The sequence below is a fragment of the Borostomias antarcticus genome (assembly GCF_949987555.1).
Source record: "Borostomias antarcticus genome assembly, chromosome: 25".
In the NCBI taxonomy this organism is placed as follows: domain Eukaryota; kingdom Metazoa; phylum Chordata; class Actinopteri; order Stomiiformes; family Stomiidae; genus Borostomias; species Borostomias antarcticus.
This window is the reverse complement of record NC_140258.1, coordinates 5,089,870-5,105,727: the sequence shown is the minus strand read 5'-3', so window position 1 is coordinate 5,105,727 and position 15,858 is coordinate 5,089,870. Positions and strand designations below refer to the sequence as shown.

Below are 15,858 nucleotides of genomic sequence, written 5' to 3'. Positions count from 1 at the left end.
GATCATCTCAGAGACCACAGGGGAGGGGTCTGACTTTGAAGTGGGATTATCTTGTGTGTGTGTGTGTGTGTGTGTGTGTGTCTTCATAAGAGAACAGCAAGCTAGCTCACTTTACTGTGGTTGGCTGGTCGGTTGGTTGAGACCACCAACGTCTCCTTTTATTAGAAATGTGTTGAAACAGCAGAGATGTGTCATGCATGAATGAATGAATGATGTTAAGAAAAGGAGATCACCACGTGCTGAGGTGTGGAGGTCGGCATTGCTTTAGAATCCGACCCTGGAGAACAAAACGGCAGAATTGGCAACGACGCAACGTTCAAAACAAGTAAGATGAGGTTGACTTAAATGACTCAAAGCTGGATAAGGAACCGCGGCCGATCTTCTGAGTCTAGGGCCCGACTTGGAGCTCAGTGAGACAGATGAGTTGCAGCAAAGCATCGTCTGACCCGAGTCCTGAACTTAACCTCCCTTTCATAACACCGTTGAAGACAGCGCTGAGCTGGGATCAGGTGTCGGCCTCTACATATCTCCATTACTAAAACACCAGCAGCTCTGGCGGGCTATCCGTCACTCAGCTGACAGGAGGTGACCTTGACAGATACGACAGGTCTGTGTACGGAGAGACATCTGCACCAGCTGCTGCTAACACACACACACACACACACACACATGCGCAAGCACACACGCACACAAACACACCAAGTTTCCATTTTAAACATGGACTAAACATAGTGTGTATATATGTTATGTTATGTTATGTTATGTTATGTTATGTTATGTTATGTTATGTTATGTTATGTTATGTTATGTTATGTTATGTTATGTTATGTTATGTTATGTTATGTTATGTTATGTTATGTTATGTTATGTTCAGTCCACATGGGGGCAGTGTTTTTTTATCCTTCAACACTGCTGATCTTGTCTAAGATACAACTACAACTGGGGAGATGTGTACATTATTTACATTTCCTACACATTTTCCACAACATTCAGGGAGGATACACAAGTCCATGAATGCTCTGCCCCCACTGAGAGAGACAGAGACGACCATGGTGGGACGTAGAAAGACAGAGACGACCATGGTGGGACGTAGAAAGACAGAGACGACCATGGTGGGACGTACTGAGAGAGACAGAGACGACCATGGTGGGACGAACTGAGAGAGACAGAGACGACCATGGTGGGACGAACTGAGAGAGACAGAGACGACCATGGTGGGACGAACTGAGAGAGACAGAGACGACCATGGTGGGACGAACTGAGGGAGACAGAGACGACCATGGTGGGACGTAGAAAGACAGAGACGACCATGGGGTCAGGGAAGAATTTTTACAGCTCACTTATCTGGCCCCCGGGTGATTACTGTTTTTTTGCTTCCCTCTGGAATATGTAGAGAGTGGGTCGTATGCCCACCTCCCTTGTTCTCTGTAAAGCGCATTGTGTTGCCTCTGGGTATGAAATGCACTATACAAATAAAGCTTTGATTGATTGATTGATTGATGGTGGGACGAACTGAGAGAGACAGAGACGACCATGGTGGGACGAACTGAGAGAGACAGAGACGACCATAGTGGGACGTAGAAAGACAGAGACGACCATGGTGGGACGAACTGAGAGAGAGACAGAGACGACCATGGTGGGACGTACTGAGAGAGAGACAGAGACGACCATGGTGGGACGAACTGAGAGAGAGACAGAGACGACCATGGTGGGACGAACTGAGAGAGAGACAGAGACGACCATAGTGGGACGTAGAAAGACAGAGACGACCATGGTGGGACGAACTGAGAGAGAGACAGAGACGACCATGGTGGGACGTACTGAGAGAGAGACAGAGACGACCATAGTGGGACGTAGAAAGACAGAGACGACCATGGTGGGACGAACTGATAGAGACAGAGACAGAGACGATCACGGTGAGACTTACTCTTTGGGAGGGTTGAGGTCCTCAGCTTTAGTCTCAAAGAACCTGACAACCTCCTCACTCTGGGAGACGTGTTGAGGAAGCCTCATCAGAGCCTGGAAAGAGAGGGAGAGAAGAACAGAACAGAGGATATATATAGGATATATATATATACACAACGGAAACCTATTACATCATTGTTACAGAGTTGTTCAACTTATATAGCACTTGCATGTGTGTGTGTGCGTGTGTGTGTGTGTGTGTGTGCGTGTGTGTGTGTGTGCGGGTGTGTGTGTGTGTGTGTGTGTGTGTGTGTGTGTGTGTGTGTGTGTGTGTGTGTGCGTGCGTGCGTGTCTCTGTGGAGGCTGAGTGTACAGTGTGAGCGTGTTAGTCAGCAGGGAGGATGAAGCAGAGGCCTGGAAGCCGAGCAGAGGAAGGAAGAGGGATCCAGGCCAGCGGGAGGATAAGACAGAGGGAAACAGAAGGAGAACTATGCTGTCATACAATCAACCCTGTTAGAACTCCAACTCCGTCTGCACTATCTATGACCATGCTGCAGTGCAAAACAAAAACATATTTAAATATCATAAATTATATGACACCTAGAATTATTTTGAGTATTATTTTGAGTTCAACAAGTTCTCTTTATTTTCAAATGTGCTGTACTCTGTAAGTAAGTACAGTAATCAGCTTACTACACAGGGTTCCTTGTCTCTCCACTGTTCATGAGTGTTCTAAACACAGCTGGCTCTCGCCTGCCCCACAATCTATCACAGCTAAAGACTGTGAACTAGCAAAGTTAAGGTCAGATCCTGCAGCCGCCTATAGCTGTACTCCCTACTACTACTACTACTACTACTACTACTACTACTACTACTACTACTACTACTACTACTACTACTACTACAGCTACTACTACTACTACTACTACTACTACTACAACTACTACTACTACTACTACTACTACTACTACTACTACTACTACTACTACAGTACTACTACTACTATTACTACTACAGCTGCTACTACTACTACTACTACTACTACCACTACTACTACTACTACTACTACTACTACTACTATTACTACTACTACTACTACTACTACTATTACTCAACCTTGTCCTCCTCCTCCTCTGTCCTCCTCTCCTCCTTCTCCTCTACCAGTGCTGATTCACTCCTGTTCTCCACACCCTGGGTTTTTCCTTTGTGTCCCCGGTTCCTCTTATTCCTTTATAATCTGGCTATTTACATGTTTGACAGGAAATGACAGAGTCAGAGCGAGGCTTTCCTGTGGTCACTCACTGGGGGGGTAGATAGCCTCTGAGGATAATACAACAACCCTTTGTTGGCAAAAAGATACTAAGATGTGTGTGAATATGGTTTGAAATGCCATATAGAAGGTTCACTGGCTGACATTTAAATGACAAACCGTTGATAAAAGACAATGCATTTCTTACTCTGCAGTAGTCGTCAAGATGTCTCAGTCGTTTGACAGCAACATCTCTGACGTGACTCCGGCGAAATATGACTTTACCTGGAAATAGAGACAGAACACTTTTGGGGAAATATGAAAGTACCTCAAGGAAAATAAGGGAAATTATTTGAAAAACGAGTAGTGTAGTACAATAGCGTATAACATTGTACAGTAGTTGTGGGGAGATAATGCTCCAAGAAATTGGCAAACTGACAAGTAGGCACGTTTACCATTAAGTCTTATGAAGTCTAACTTATCAGTCCGTGGTGACTAATGATGCTGCAGTTCATCACTTTGGAGCAGGAACGTGACGACTAAGGGACTGAGGTTTTGCACCATGTACTGTTCCATAGGTGCTGTACTGTGTCACATTCAAACAGAGGGGTATTTAACTGAGCGGGGGAGCTGTCGGGGTGTACTAACTCCCGGGAGGAATGTCTCCTTCTGAAGGGTTAAGAGCACGGCAGCGCTCCGTCCCCCCCGCTCCGGTCTTACAGCGAGCGGTAAACAACACTGTCCAGACGGGAGCTCCAGTCTACAGCTGTCTGACAATGGGGCTGTTCAGTCCTCTGGGGCAGGCCGAGGTCATCAGATTAGCCGCAGCCTGTCCTCGCGGCCTCCGGCAGTCATACCACTGCAGGCTGTGTCCAAGCAGGGGTCTGCTGGAAATACGCTCCGCAGAGCAGACGTATCTAGCCCTCGCCAGAAAGGGCCCAGGTCATTCAATCTTCTGCTGGTTTCTGACCCTTTAAACCTATTCAATTCTACAGTCAGATGGTGCGTTGTGAGCTGATATAGTAGTCCTACTGTACTTTAGTGTACTGTAGAGTTCTGTAGAGTTCTGCAGAGTACTGAAGAGTTCTGTAGAGTTCTGAATAGTTCTGTAGAGTTCTGCAGAGTACTGAAGAGTTCTGTAGAGTTCTGAATAGTTCTGTAGAGTTCTGCAGAGTACTGAAGAGTTCTGAAGAGTTCTGAAGAGTTCTGTAGAGTTCTGCAGAGTTCTGCAGAGTACTGAAGAGTTCTGTAGAGTTCTGAATAGTTCTGTAGAGTTCTGTAGAGTTCTGTAGAGTACTGAAGAGTTCGGTAGAGTTCTGCAGAGTTCTGTAGAGTTCTGAATAGTTCTGAATAGTTCTGTAGAGTTCTGTAAAGTTCTGTAGAGTACTGAAGAGTTCTGTAGAGTTCTGAATAATTCTGTAGAGTTCTGTAGAGTTCTGTAACATAGTGTATTGTACAGTAGATGCATGCTCACCTGGCAGGAATGGAATGATCCTCTTTTTCGGGTCTTTCTGTCCTCCCTCAATTGGGAATTTGTCAAGAATCTGCATCTGAAATAAAAAGGGAAACGTTAGCCAGACACTCTGAGTTGCCAAGCGGCCATGCGATGCAGGGGCAGGAGCCAGGCTAGAAAAACGTATAAATACAAAATGAATGTAATCTCCAAACCTTTCATGGAGGATAATCAATGCCTGCTGACTGCATTTGATGGTCACAGCACGTAAACAAAGATATGAAGCTCTCCCAGCAGAATCATGAGGGAGCTGTGTGGAGATTGTGATCCCAAGGCTGGGGGAGGTTCATGAACTCTTCTGCAGACGCCGACCTCACAGCTAAATGACTAGGGGCTGTAATTACATAGCTTGTGAGGAGCTACTATGTTAAGTCACCAGACACGGCCCCCCCCCCACTTGATCTCAGGGGCGTCCGACAGACAGACAGGGGTTACGTCACCCCCTGTCATCTGAAAACACACTCTGGGCAGCGAGCAGAAGAGCTGACAAGCAAACCTCTCAGTCCAGACATTCAGACGAGGAGAGTAGGCTGCACCTCTGTCTCAAAGAGGTACTTTTAGAAAGCACATTCTAGTTCAAACTGAGTAGGGCTACTTGGTCTGCAAAACATATATGAATATGTGTAGAATAACCCAATCCCACAGTAACCGATTCAGACAAGCAGCTGTGCCAGACGAGCAGGACCTACAGTACAGCATGAAGTGGTCTTTCATGATGAGGCTGCGTAAAAAAAGCATGTGTAAATGACAGCATGCGTGTAAAACGAGAGCATGTGTGTGTAAATGTGTGTGTATGATGCGTTTGGCATTGACACACATTGGTGCAGAGGTGTTAAGTGTTTGTCGGTTTACATCACGCTCACTTAGTTTCAAGTTTCCTTAACTAATAAATCATTTGAGAACCACTGAAGTAAATAAATGCACATGGGATAGCACCATAGTAACAATTATGCCTAGATCCAGATGTAGCTCTCCGCGTCGCCTTACCCTGCCTCAATCCAGATGTGCTGCGTTGAATGACTGGGACTGCTAGTGTTCAGGTCCAAGACACATATCTAGGCCAGCGGAGAATGGGACCTGGGCCAAAATGAGCCAAAGTGGGCCAAGCAGAACCAGGTGGACAAACAGAATTTGACCCACTTGTTATGTAGCTAAACAGGACCCATTTTGTCTGGGCCTCTGGGATTGTGTGTGTGTGTGTGTGGGGGGGGGGGGGGGGGGGGTAACACCAGAGAGAGTGTGGTTTGGTTTTCTTCTCGTGGTTGTTTGGTCTCTCCTACTCTGCCGCTGATGCTGAACCTCTAAGTCTCTCCAGGACCTCGGTATTTCCTCCGCCGCAGACCCACGGACAGCAAAATGAGGAGTGGTTTCCTTTGAAGAGGTCACCGGTCATTACTGTGCTTTGAGGGGGAGAGGCAATGTTGAACATAAAGGACTGTTTTTGGTAAACCAGCCATCTACAGTACATAGAAAGACCATCCAGGACAGAAAGATCCACAACCATTTAGAGTAGACCTCCAGGAACAAAATATGTGATATACAGTAATACTGCAATGGGCGTGTTGTCATATTCTCTGGTCAATAACCATACTGTAGATCACCAAAACAACTACAGACACAGTCACTCCCTAACGATATTATCTGTGTTTCTGCTAGCCATTCTGTTCTGTAGCTGTCTGCTACAGTACCTACAGGCTGGGAGCGTTCTCTTCACACCTCTCTGACACATCCCTGGCTCCCAGAGTGTGTTCTCATCCTAAAACCACAGCCATGACTCCCCGGAGGGCCAGCCGCTTACAGTCTGGCCAGGTGGGAGAAGCATCACCATAGTAACGGTGGAACAGCTTGGAATACAACTGGCCTTTTTGGAATTTCTCCTGTTACAGAATCTCCCCTGTTACAGTAAAACTCTGCAGCCTCGGGCAGTTGTCCAGGAGACCGTACTGTCTTCACTTGTGCTCCTTCTGCAGGGTAGATGTGTCAGCCAAGTCACAATGAACACGCCTATGAACTGCAGCAGCAGGTGCTATAGATGTCGTCATTCTCTCTCTCTCTCTCTCTTTCTCTATCTCTCTGTCTACCTCCACATGTTCAAACTTCTCATAACAGCACTCAGAACTGTAACTCAGGGGGGGAAATTAACTAAGACAGAAAGAGATAGAGGAAAAAACAGCAGAAAACAGAGACAGAGAGGGAGGAGGAATGTCTGAGTGGGAAGACAATCAAATGCCATCCGCTGGTTGGTTTGGACATCCACTACACAGTGGTTTACTGTTCATCAGCCCTGCAGTAAACACTGATGTCTCACTTTGTTGGGAAGATTCCTTGCATTATTACAAACCGATTAAGAATCAAATGTGAGAGCTTCTGAACCAATTCCGTCTGTCGACCTTAACCCAGACAGAAAGCGCTTGCATAATTACTGTAGGCCTGGTCAAGACTGCAAATGTTGATTGATTCTGCAGTATCATTATACTCCGACATAAGTCTGCATTTGAAAATGCATTATTCGTGTTTTCACACCCCCAACTCATGCAAAACACCTCGGACTCAGGGCGTAAGAGTGTTAAGGAAAAGCACCTTGTTACAGACCAGCTTATGACAGGAATCTAGGGCAGACCAATTACAGTGCAGACAGGGTACTTCTGATTCTGGTCCAATTTCTCAATCCAAAAATAAGGCCTCTAAGGTTCCTTTGGAGGAGTTTCCATGCAAGCAGAGATGGAGTAGAGGAAAACATGCCTGCCTGCAATCGCCATAACCCCCCGGCCCCTCCCAGCCCCTCCCCTAAAGAACCCCCTGACCCCAGTGTGCTCTGTCCTCTGTGGGTCCAGGGTGTGGACAGGGAGGGGGGAGAGTGTGCGTCTATCTGAGGTTAAACTCTGTTTGACACAACAATCCCTACTGGCTTCAAACATATGCGGGTCAAATAATATTTCCCTCAGGCACCAGGAATGGTGCTGCGGGGAGTGCTAGCTCAGCAACACCCTACGCTAAACAAATGGGGCCTAAATGGTTCTGGATGTGGGGAGTTGTCGGGTTTTTACACTCACCATGTCTGACACGGAACCAGAACATGTGTAGAGTCAGCAAAAAGAGAGGAAAGAAGGAACCAGATGAAAAAGAGTATGGATTGTAGAGATTTATTATGATTGTGTCCCTCAGGGGCAGTTAAGAGTTCTGAGGAGACCACTAGCCGGGCTGAAAACATGAGTGGTGTGAGTGCATTTAAACCATCGCTCCATAGCACAGGGGTACTTTATCTAACACGCACCAGAATACATCACCTAATGCTGGCAGATACACAACTACACCTCTAGAATAAACACAACTGTACCTGGAATATCACAGTCATTAATAAACAGCTGTCTGAAAGAAGTACTGTACCTGCCCCTCCCAAGATTACAACATCCAACTCACATTATCCCACAAAATATTGAGTTCAGACTGCATTCTTTCAAACCAAAACAATGTCCATCAAGTGAGACCATGATGAGTTTTTTCTTGGCGTACAGTCATGTCTTGCAAAACATGCCTGTGTTGCATTCCCAGCTTCTAACTCTGAGATGTGCGCTTGTACTACATGGACAGAGACTAGCACTGAGTTTGAAATGAGCCGTAGGTGTCTGTTGGCAGGAACACAAACTCCAGCACAAAGGCTTTGTGTTTCTGTTAGCTAAGAAGAAGATGTTTTGAAGATGAGGAGCTGCAAGAAGACTTCTAAGTTGACGATGAAATTAGGAAGTTGATCCAAACAAAACATCAGTATTAATCTCCGACGACAGTACACTGAAGATCAAAGAAACATTATAAGATGAGACTTTGTGATACAAACCACTGAAGAAACACAGTTGTTTATAGCAGAAGAACAATCGCACCTGCTAATCCACAGGAAACCAATCTAGTGATTTTCTGATCCATGTCATCCAGTCAAAGCCTAACACATTAACTACATCCATCCCAGGCTCATATAGAAGCAAGAAAAGGCTCTATCACTCATCAGGTTTGGAGGTCATTTCATCCGCTCCCCAGTGGTCATCCTCTCCTTCCTGATCCTGGCTTCTTCCTCATTGCCACCCGGAGCATTTTGGGATTGGGCTGGCCTGCCTCATGGGACCACACTAATCTCAGCTACCCTGACCACCGACCTCCAGGAGGACACTCAAAACACTCCACTTGTGCTCCGTCAGTCCTTGTATATCTGACACAGCAGGTTCAGATGATGTCATGAGCCCAGCCGGTTGTCTAGTGTGCATGCTCACAATAAACACATCAAGTCATCCAGAGGAAGGTTTTGTCCAGAGCCACTCAGTGACAGGGGAACAACACCCACAAACTGTACATGTAACAGCTTGTCTTGATGACTACATGATATTCACGAGGGGGAACTGATAAAAACAGCATCCCCAGACGTTGTGTGTGGACAGCTGCTGAGTGCTGCTCCTGACAGCCAGGCCGAGGCAGCAGGATCAGCGTGAGGGTTTACAGAGACAGCTAAGGGAGAAGCTGTGTTTCCATCACAGTGGGGCAGAGCAGGGCAGGATTTTCCTGGCTATTAGCAAGGGGCCACAGAACAAAGGGTTTCCTCTGCCACTTTCAACACAGTCACTAGACTTCCAGTGCACTATAGTGTGGCCTGGCCTAATCGCGAAGAGCCAGTCATTCACAGGATGACTACAAGTCCATTTATGCACACACAGCACATTTCCACAGCCACTGTCATTGCTTAGAAAGAATAAAGACCCCTATTAATCACTGGTCATCTCCGGTATAACATACAATATAAAAAAACATTGTGTCCAAGACGGGTTCAATTAAAGGTTCTGCAGATGGCAGCTCTGGAAATTTGCCTTTGGGGTACTGGTGTCCCTCCAACTGCTAGAGTCATCCAAAAAGTGGAGCAACTTCCACCAAATGTCCCATTCTACGTTATGATGTCATATTTTCCTCTGTGTCCATTCTTCCTCCCTATGTGCGTCTGTGGATGGGATTTTCCCCATTTCCTCCCGGTTCCACCATTCATCAAAGGGACCTTTGAGAGGGACCTTCCCCTCGCCTGAACACCATTTAGTGGGGAGCACAGTGACAGCATGAGGTTAGCCTCCATGCTGTGGGTCGCAAAGTTCAATCTGATGTCATCTTTTTTTTTCTCATGGTCACATTTCTGACCCACGCAGAAATACCTTGAGGCCTATCTTATCATATGTATTTTTCTATTCATCATTTCACAAAATGCATGTATCTGTAGAGTTTGGATGTTTGGGAGGAGGTAGACACCTTACCTGTAGGTCAAAGAACGTGCTGTATCTCCTGTAGATGACGTGAGAGGTGGAGTCAGAGTATGTGACGTTGATGAGGTAAACCTAGTGTGAGAAAACAAACAAAGTAGATTGATTCCTGAGGAATGGAACGGCCACATTTGTCAAAGCCATGGCACCACTTTGATTTAGGCTGACCCTAATGGCTTAGAGTGCACACCAGCCAGCCTAAACTTTGAGAGGTCGGCGGAGGTCAAACTAACTCATTAAGCCTGTCTGTTTCAGCCACGCTTCATTTGCAGACTGTAAAGGGTCACGGTGGGGGTCAACAGCTTTTAAACTATTAACTACTTAATACTGTTTTTTACATTCAGACACTTCAGCTCTGCTCTGACAGGAAACGAGGAACCATTTACACTTCACTGGCTCCTACTGCGATGCCACAGTTTAGGAGCATACCGTTTCACACACTAATTAGTTCTGGTTCCAAATCCCACAATTTTGGCACTGTCTAAAAGGAGCAACCTTTGATTATGACTAGAAAGAAAGGGTCCGTATGCTTTGGCTGTCTAGTTATGATCTCGACATGAGAGAGGTTTTATTGGAAAAAATATGGTCCACATTAATGTATCAAGTGTGGTTATTCATCTACAATAACACCATGAAAACATATATTTAGATACAGTATGACACCAATGTGGGAAGCAGCACAGATGATTGCTTATATCATTCCAAAGCCCTTCAAAAACATATCGGTCTGGACAGAAGCTTTCACAACCATTCCGAACAGGATGTTGTCAGAAGTTTCCCCAGAGGACCAGGCAAGGCCATGCATTCACAATGTGCATCCCGCAAACACTTGGGCACACCTTCAAATTCACAGTGTGTGGAGTTGAATGTTTATGGAAGAAACATTCCCAATGTGGCTACAAACTGTGTCCCGTTCAAAAGTAAGGCTTGGTTTATATACATTACAGCCCAGTTCATTACAGAGCAGAAAGCGCCTTGCAAGGCAGAACGAATTCCCGTGCAGCTAATTAGATATAGAGAGAGCACGGCCTCCAGTATAAGCTCTGAGAACAGGAAATAAGCAGGCAGATACGGTCCAACCAAATCCTCTCGGATTAAAAACGGACATGTTGTAGCCTACCCAGCCAACCATCAGGTCTCCTGAGGATTTCACTGGAATAATAGACATGCTTGACGACAAGTCTATAGTGAAAATAATTGTCACATATTGATAAATCACTTAATACTGGAAACCTGAGAGGTTTCTCAAGGCACCATTTTGATCAGAGGTGCTGCCAGCGAGCACCAGAACCGATGGCTTCAGTTTGTGAGTGTAAACATGTGTTAGTTGCCATGGACTCAGTTCCTGACCGTGCCCGGGCCCCAGCGTCCTCTTGTGCAAGGAAGTCACACTTGAACATCGGACACAAAAAGACAAAGGGTTGCTTCTTTCCACTCTCTAAAACAGGACAGGCATTTTCAGTTGCTTAGCTCATAGGTAATAAGATTTGACCCCCCCTCCCCCCCCCCCCCCCACACACACACCACCCCTCTCTTCCTCATCTCATGGGACTTCCCAGGCCAGCACGCTCTAATAATACTACACCCCAGAGGAGAGCTTTAGATTGGGCACAGGGTCCTCAGAGATTCCCTGCAGTGACAGCTAGAGTGGTGGTTTAACTCTTAACTGATTAATGAATCCTATTGAACATTGGGGACTGATTGATTTCTAGGTCCACAGAGACCTGCCTTGTTTCCCCTCACTTCTCCCACGGGATTCTCCGTAGTTCCCAAAGCTACATGACAGCAGTATGGTGATATGCGTGGTTGACAAACACTAGAATACTGTACCTGGAATATAAATCACCAAATGACCTTGTTGGTGGATATCGATGGACCATATATAATAGCTTAGGGGAGATGGGTAACAGTGCAGATGAAACGTCTACTCACATAATGTTTGGAAGGATTCCGCCTCTTCTGCACGTCCACAACGTTAACTTCAAGGACAGTTCGGAACCGCATCTTTATCTGTCAAATATTAGTCCCTACCTGCACGTACAAAAATCTACCTTCAGTGAAAGTGATCCGATCAGTGAAAAAGTTTCGAGATGCCAGACATACTACTACAATGATAATTACACAATCCACAAGTGAAAATGTCACTTAATAGAATAGATAAATATAACTTTTTGCCAGTTAAATGTTAGTAGTCAGGCGAAGCCTCAAGAAAAACGATGGGCATTGTTGTCTGTGCGTAATTGCGCACAGGTCAGAGGGCTATCCATGCAATTCCAGCTGCAAGTCACCGGTGGATTCTGCAGAGTTCTGTCAACAACTCGGGGAAAGGGCAGTTTGACGTGCAGGCAGACCAGCTCCTCGCAAGAAGAGGAGGCTGGGCTTCATGAACAACCGCTTGAGGGGCGGGGTGCCTGATGTTTTGGTTGCTCCTTGCAAATAATTGAATCTATTGTCTATAGCCTGTGTCTATGCTAGCTGAAAAAGCATTAGTCTACTCTGTAAATTAGATCATGATAACGCAGTGACATTTGTGTTTAAACGTGGTGGTTATGTAAAGTAATTCCTCTTGAGGACATTGCTAAAGTGTTGCGTTTTTACTCCCATAAAAACATCATAGCCTACCCTTAACCAAATAGACTTGTATATTTCAGAGTTGTGTCAACTCATGTCAATTTGGAAGATCAGTCGTAGCCGAAGTTGTATCATGCTTACCAGCCCCGGCGGCTGATCACCAGTCAGTCTCCTCCCTGCTCCACTGCGCCGTGGCGTTGGCCCCATCTAGTGTTGATGCAGTAAAACCGCGGTTTATAGCAGCCTAGGATGGATGAACTAAGTAATTCAACCCCAGCCCATGTGGTTCGACAGTAAAATCTTTATATAAATGCACAATACATCTATGCCCCAGCCTCGTTCTCTTCTAGGGAACGCACGACGTAAAGTGTTTAACTTAAAACGGTTGCTGTAGCGCCACCATGAGGACTATTGGCTCACATAGCCAGTTGAGGACTTCTGGCATAGGACTGGACCTATGTGCAAAGTTTGGTGATTTTTCATGCATGGGAAGCCAGACTTCCTTGGAAGAAGATTGAGAATATTGGGAAATACAAGAGGGGCCGGCTGCATTGGCTGCCCAGTCCCTAATTAACAAAAAAAAGTATAAATATAATAATTAAATAAAATATAACAAATTGTTAAAAATCTAATATACACCTTAAATAAGTAGGAAGACCCGATCGATATAATAATACCATGGAAAGAAGTGTTCAATATGATCTATAATTCAACTAAAATGTATCTACAATATAAACAAATACAAATAATATTGCCCTTTGATATCCACTAAAAATATGCTAACTATTTGGGGCATAGAACAAACCTGACCTGCATGTGTAGGTTTTGCAATGAAGATGAATTGATCTTGCACGTGATGTGGTATTGTCCCGTTGTTTCTTTGTTTTGGGATCAAGTTCAAAAGTGGACAAGCAACATTAATTAAAAATACGTACTATCAACTTAAAAATGTTACCTTTAGGAGACTTAAATAGTAGCAAGGGTATGTTTAGTATTATCTATTGAATTATATTTGTAAGTGTTTTTGTTTGTTCACACCTTCATCTGTCAATCTGTCATTTTACATTGTCTTGATCATGTTGTCTACTTTGCTTTAATGTTCGTTATTTTTTTATTTTATTTTTTTTACTCTGTCGTAATAAAGGCTTTTGAGCGCTTTGTTCTGCTGCACCTCAAATCCATCACAGAGCCACTCCTGGACCCCCTGCAGTTTGCCTACAGAGCCACTCCTGGACCCCCTGCAGTTTGCCTACAGAGCCACTCCTGGACCCCCTGCAGGTCGCCTACAGAGCCAATAGGTATTGGACAAGGCAATAAACATGGCCCTTCACCACATTCTCCAGCAACTGGACTAGCAGGTACCAACACCAGGATCCTGTTTGTGGACTTCAGCTCTGCTTTCAACAGACAGGCTTCCTGTCTGACAGGAAGCAGCACGTGAATTTGGATAAACGTCTGCATCTTAATATTTGCACCTCCCCAGCCACCAGTCCGTCAAGCTCCTGAAGTTCACAGACGATACTCCCCTCATCAGACTCATCTCTGAGGGCGATGAGTCCGCCTACAGGTGGGAGATTGACCAGCTGCTGTCCTGCTGCGGCCGAAACCACCTGGAGCACAAAGCTCTTAAGATAGTGTTGATGGTTGTAGACTTCAGAAAGAACCCATCCCAAACCCCGCCCATCCCTCTGAATGACTCCCCAGTCAACTCTGTCGACTCCTTCCGCTTCCTGGGCGCCATCATCTCCCGGGACCTCAAATGGGAGCTGAGCATCAAGGATGTACTTCCTGAAGCAACTGAAGAAATTCAACCTCCCAACGGAAATGATGGTACTCTTCTACACCTCTATCATCGAGTCCATCCTCACCTCCTCCATCACCTCCTGGTTCTCTGCCGCTACAGACGAAGACAAGGCCAGACCGCAGTGCATCATCCGCTCCGCTGAGAGGATGATCGGCTGTAGTCTCTCATCCCTCCGGGCCCTGCACGCCTCCAGGGCCCTAAAGCGAGCTAGAAAGATTGTGGTTGACCCCTCTCACCCCGGTCAGTCTCTTTGAACCGCTCTCCGGCAGGAAGCTGCGGTCCATCAGGACCAAGACCTCACGCCACAAAAGCAGCTTCTTCCCCACGACCACCAGCCTCCTCAATAAGGCCTGTGTCCCCCTCTGACTCCGCCCCCTCCGCAGTACTTGCACAGGACTGCTGACTGTACTATCGCACTGCACACACACATCACAATGGCACACACTTTGCATATATAAAAACATCACACACACACACACACATCTCTGTACACATAATGTATACACTCACCGCATATGATTTTGTAATATTTTATGTATTTTTCACTGCTCATTTGTACTGTCCTGTTTTTGCACTGTCCCGTCGTGTCCTTGCACCCTGTCTAATGTACCATTGACCAAAGCAAATTCCTAGTATATGTAAACTATCTGGACAATAAACTGATTCTGATTCTGAAACTGTGCTGGTGAAGACAATAGTAGACATGGTCTTTCGGTTGATGTCTGCATAGCATTGTGAAAAGAGTATAATAATCAGGCTTAAATTGTAGCTTCATTCTTAGTTGTGTCACCACCGGTCAGACAACAGACAACTGCGTTGTCCACTCTGTCCAGAGGTCATCTGACCACGACAGGATAGGCTATGGACACTGAGCTGAACAGGCGTTACGGCTAAAAACCATCTTCCAATGTTGCAATGTATTAAGAGAGCAAGTCATCAATAGCCTTATTCAAAGGCTTTACAGTAAAATATCATTCACCACCATGAGGGCTTATTTCACAAGCTCAGGACAGTCGAGGATTGTTCCATTCCGGAGATGTTTCCTCCCATTGCCTTTCTTTCACTCTCATTCACAGATCCAGTATGATCTGGTTGGTTTAAGCATGGGTCACACATTGTCGCTCACTGTCGTCTCAGCTCTGTGAGGGAAGGAGATAGGGAACGAGAGAACAACTTTCTGGAATAGAACGCAGCCGCAGCCATAGCCGTTTCTTAACTTCATCATCCTCATGTTTCTTTTCTCCTCCCAGTGACGACAAAAAAGTAAGCTCCATTAGAATTACGGGGTCGCCCCGCGGTTTACCGGGCCCTCTCTGGTTAGGCATTATTCGACGTGAGACGGATGATGCCCATTGATGATACACCGTTCTGGTCCATTGGGAACTAGGCTACCAGTTTTATGTGGCGTGCTTACCAGTCTGGGGCAAGGAGGTTCACGGTCTGGAGTGCGGTCACACGGCGGGCACTGCCGATGCTAGTGTCCGGTTAAACCAAAACGAATGAACCTTTTGTCTTACGCGAATGGCCG

At 45.8% G+C, this 15,858-nt stretch overlaps 1 protein-coding gene across 1 annotated transcript in view; it reads right to left on the bottom strand.

Moving 5' to 3' along the window:
- LOC311325833 (SH3 and PX domain-containing protein 2A-like) overlaps nt 1-11,959 on the bottom strand; it is a gene marked incomplete at both ends in the record, with an annotated part of 56,856 nt that extends 44,897 nt beyond the window's left edge. The window contains 5 exons of the mRNA XM_084458624.1: nt 1,928-2,019; nt 3,363-3,439; nt 4,629-4,704; nt 9,950-10,030; nt 11,888-11,959. Of these exons, the coding sequence (XP_084314750.1) occupies nt 1,928-2,019; nt 3,363-3,439; nt 4,629-4,704; nt 9,950-10,030; nt 11,888-11,959 (398 nt within the window). The remainder of the gene's footprint in view (nt 1-1,927; nt 2,020-3,362; nt 3,440-4,628; nt 4,705-9,949; nt 10,031-11,887) is intronic.
- Between the last annotated feature and the right edge of the window lie 3,899 nt (nt 11,960-15,858).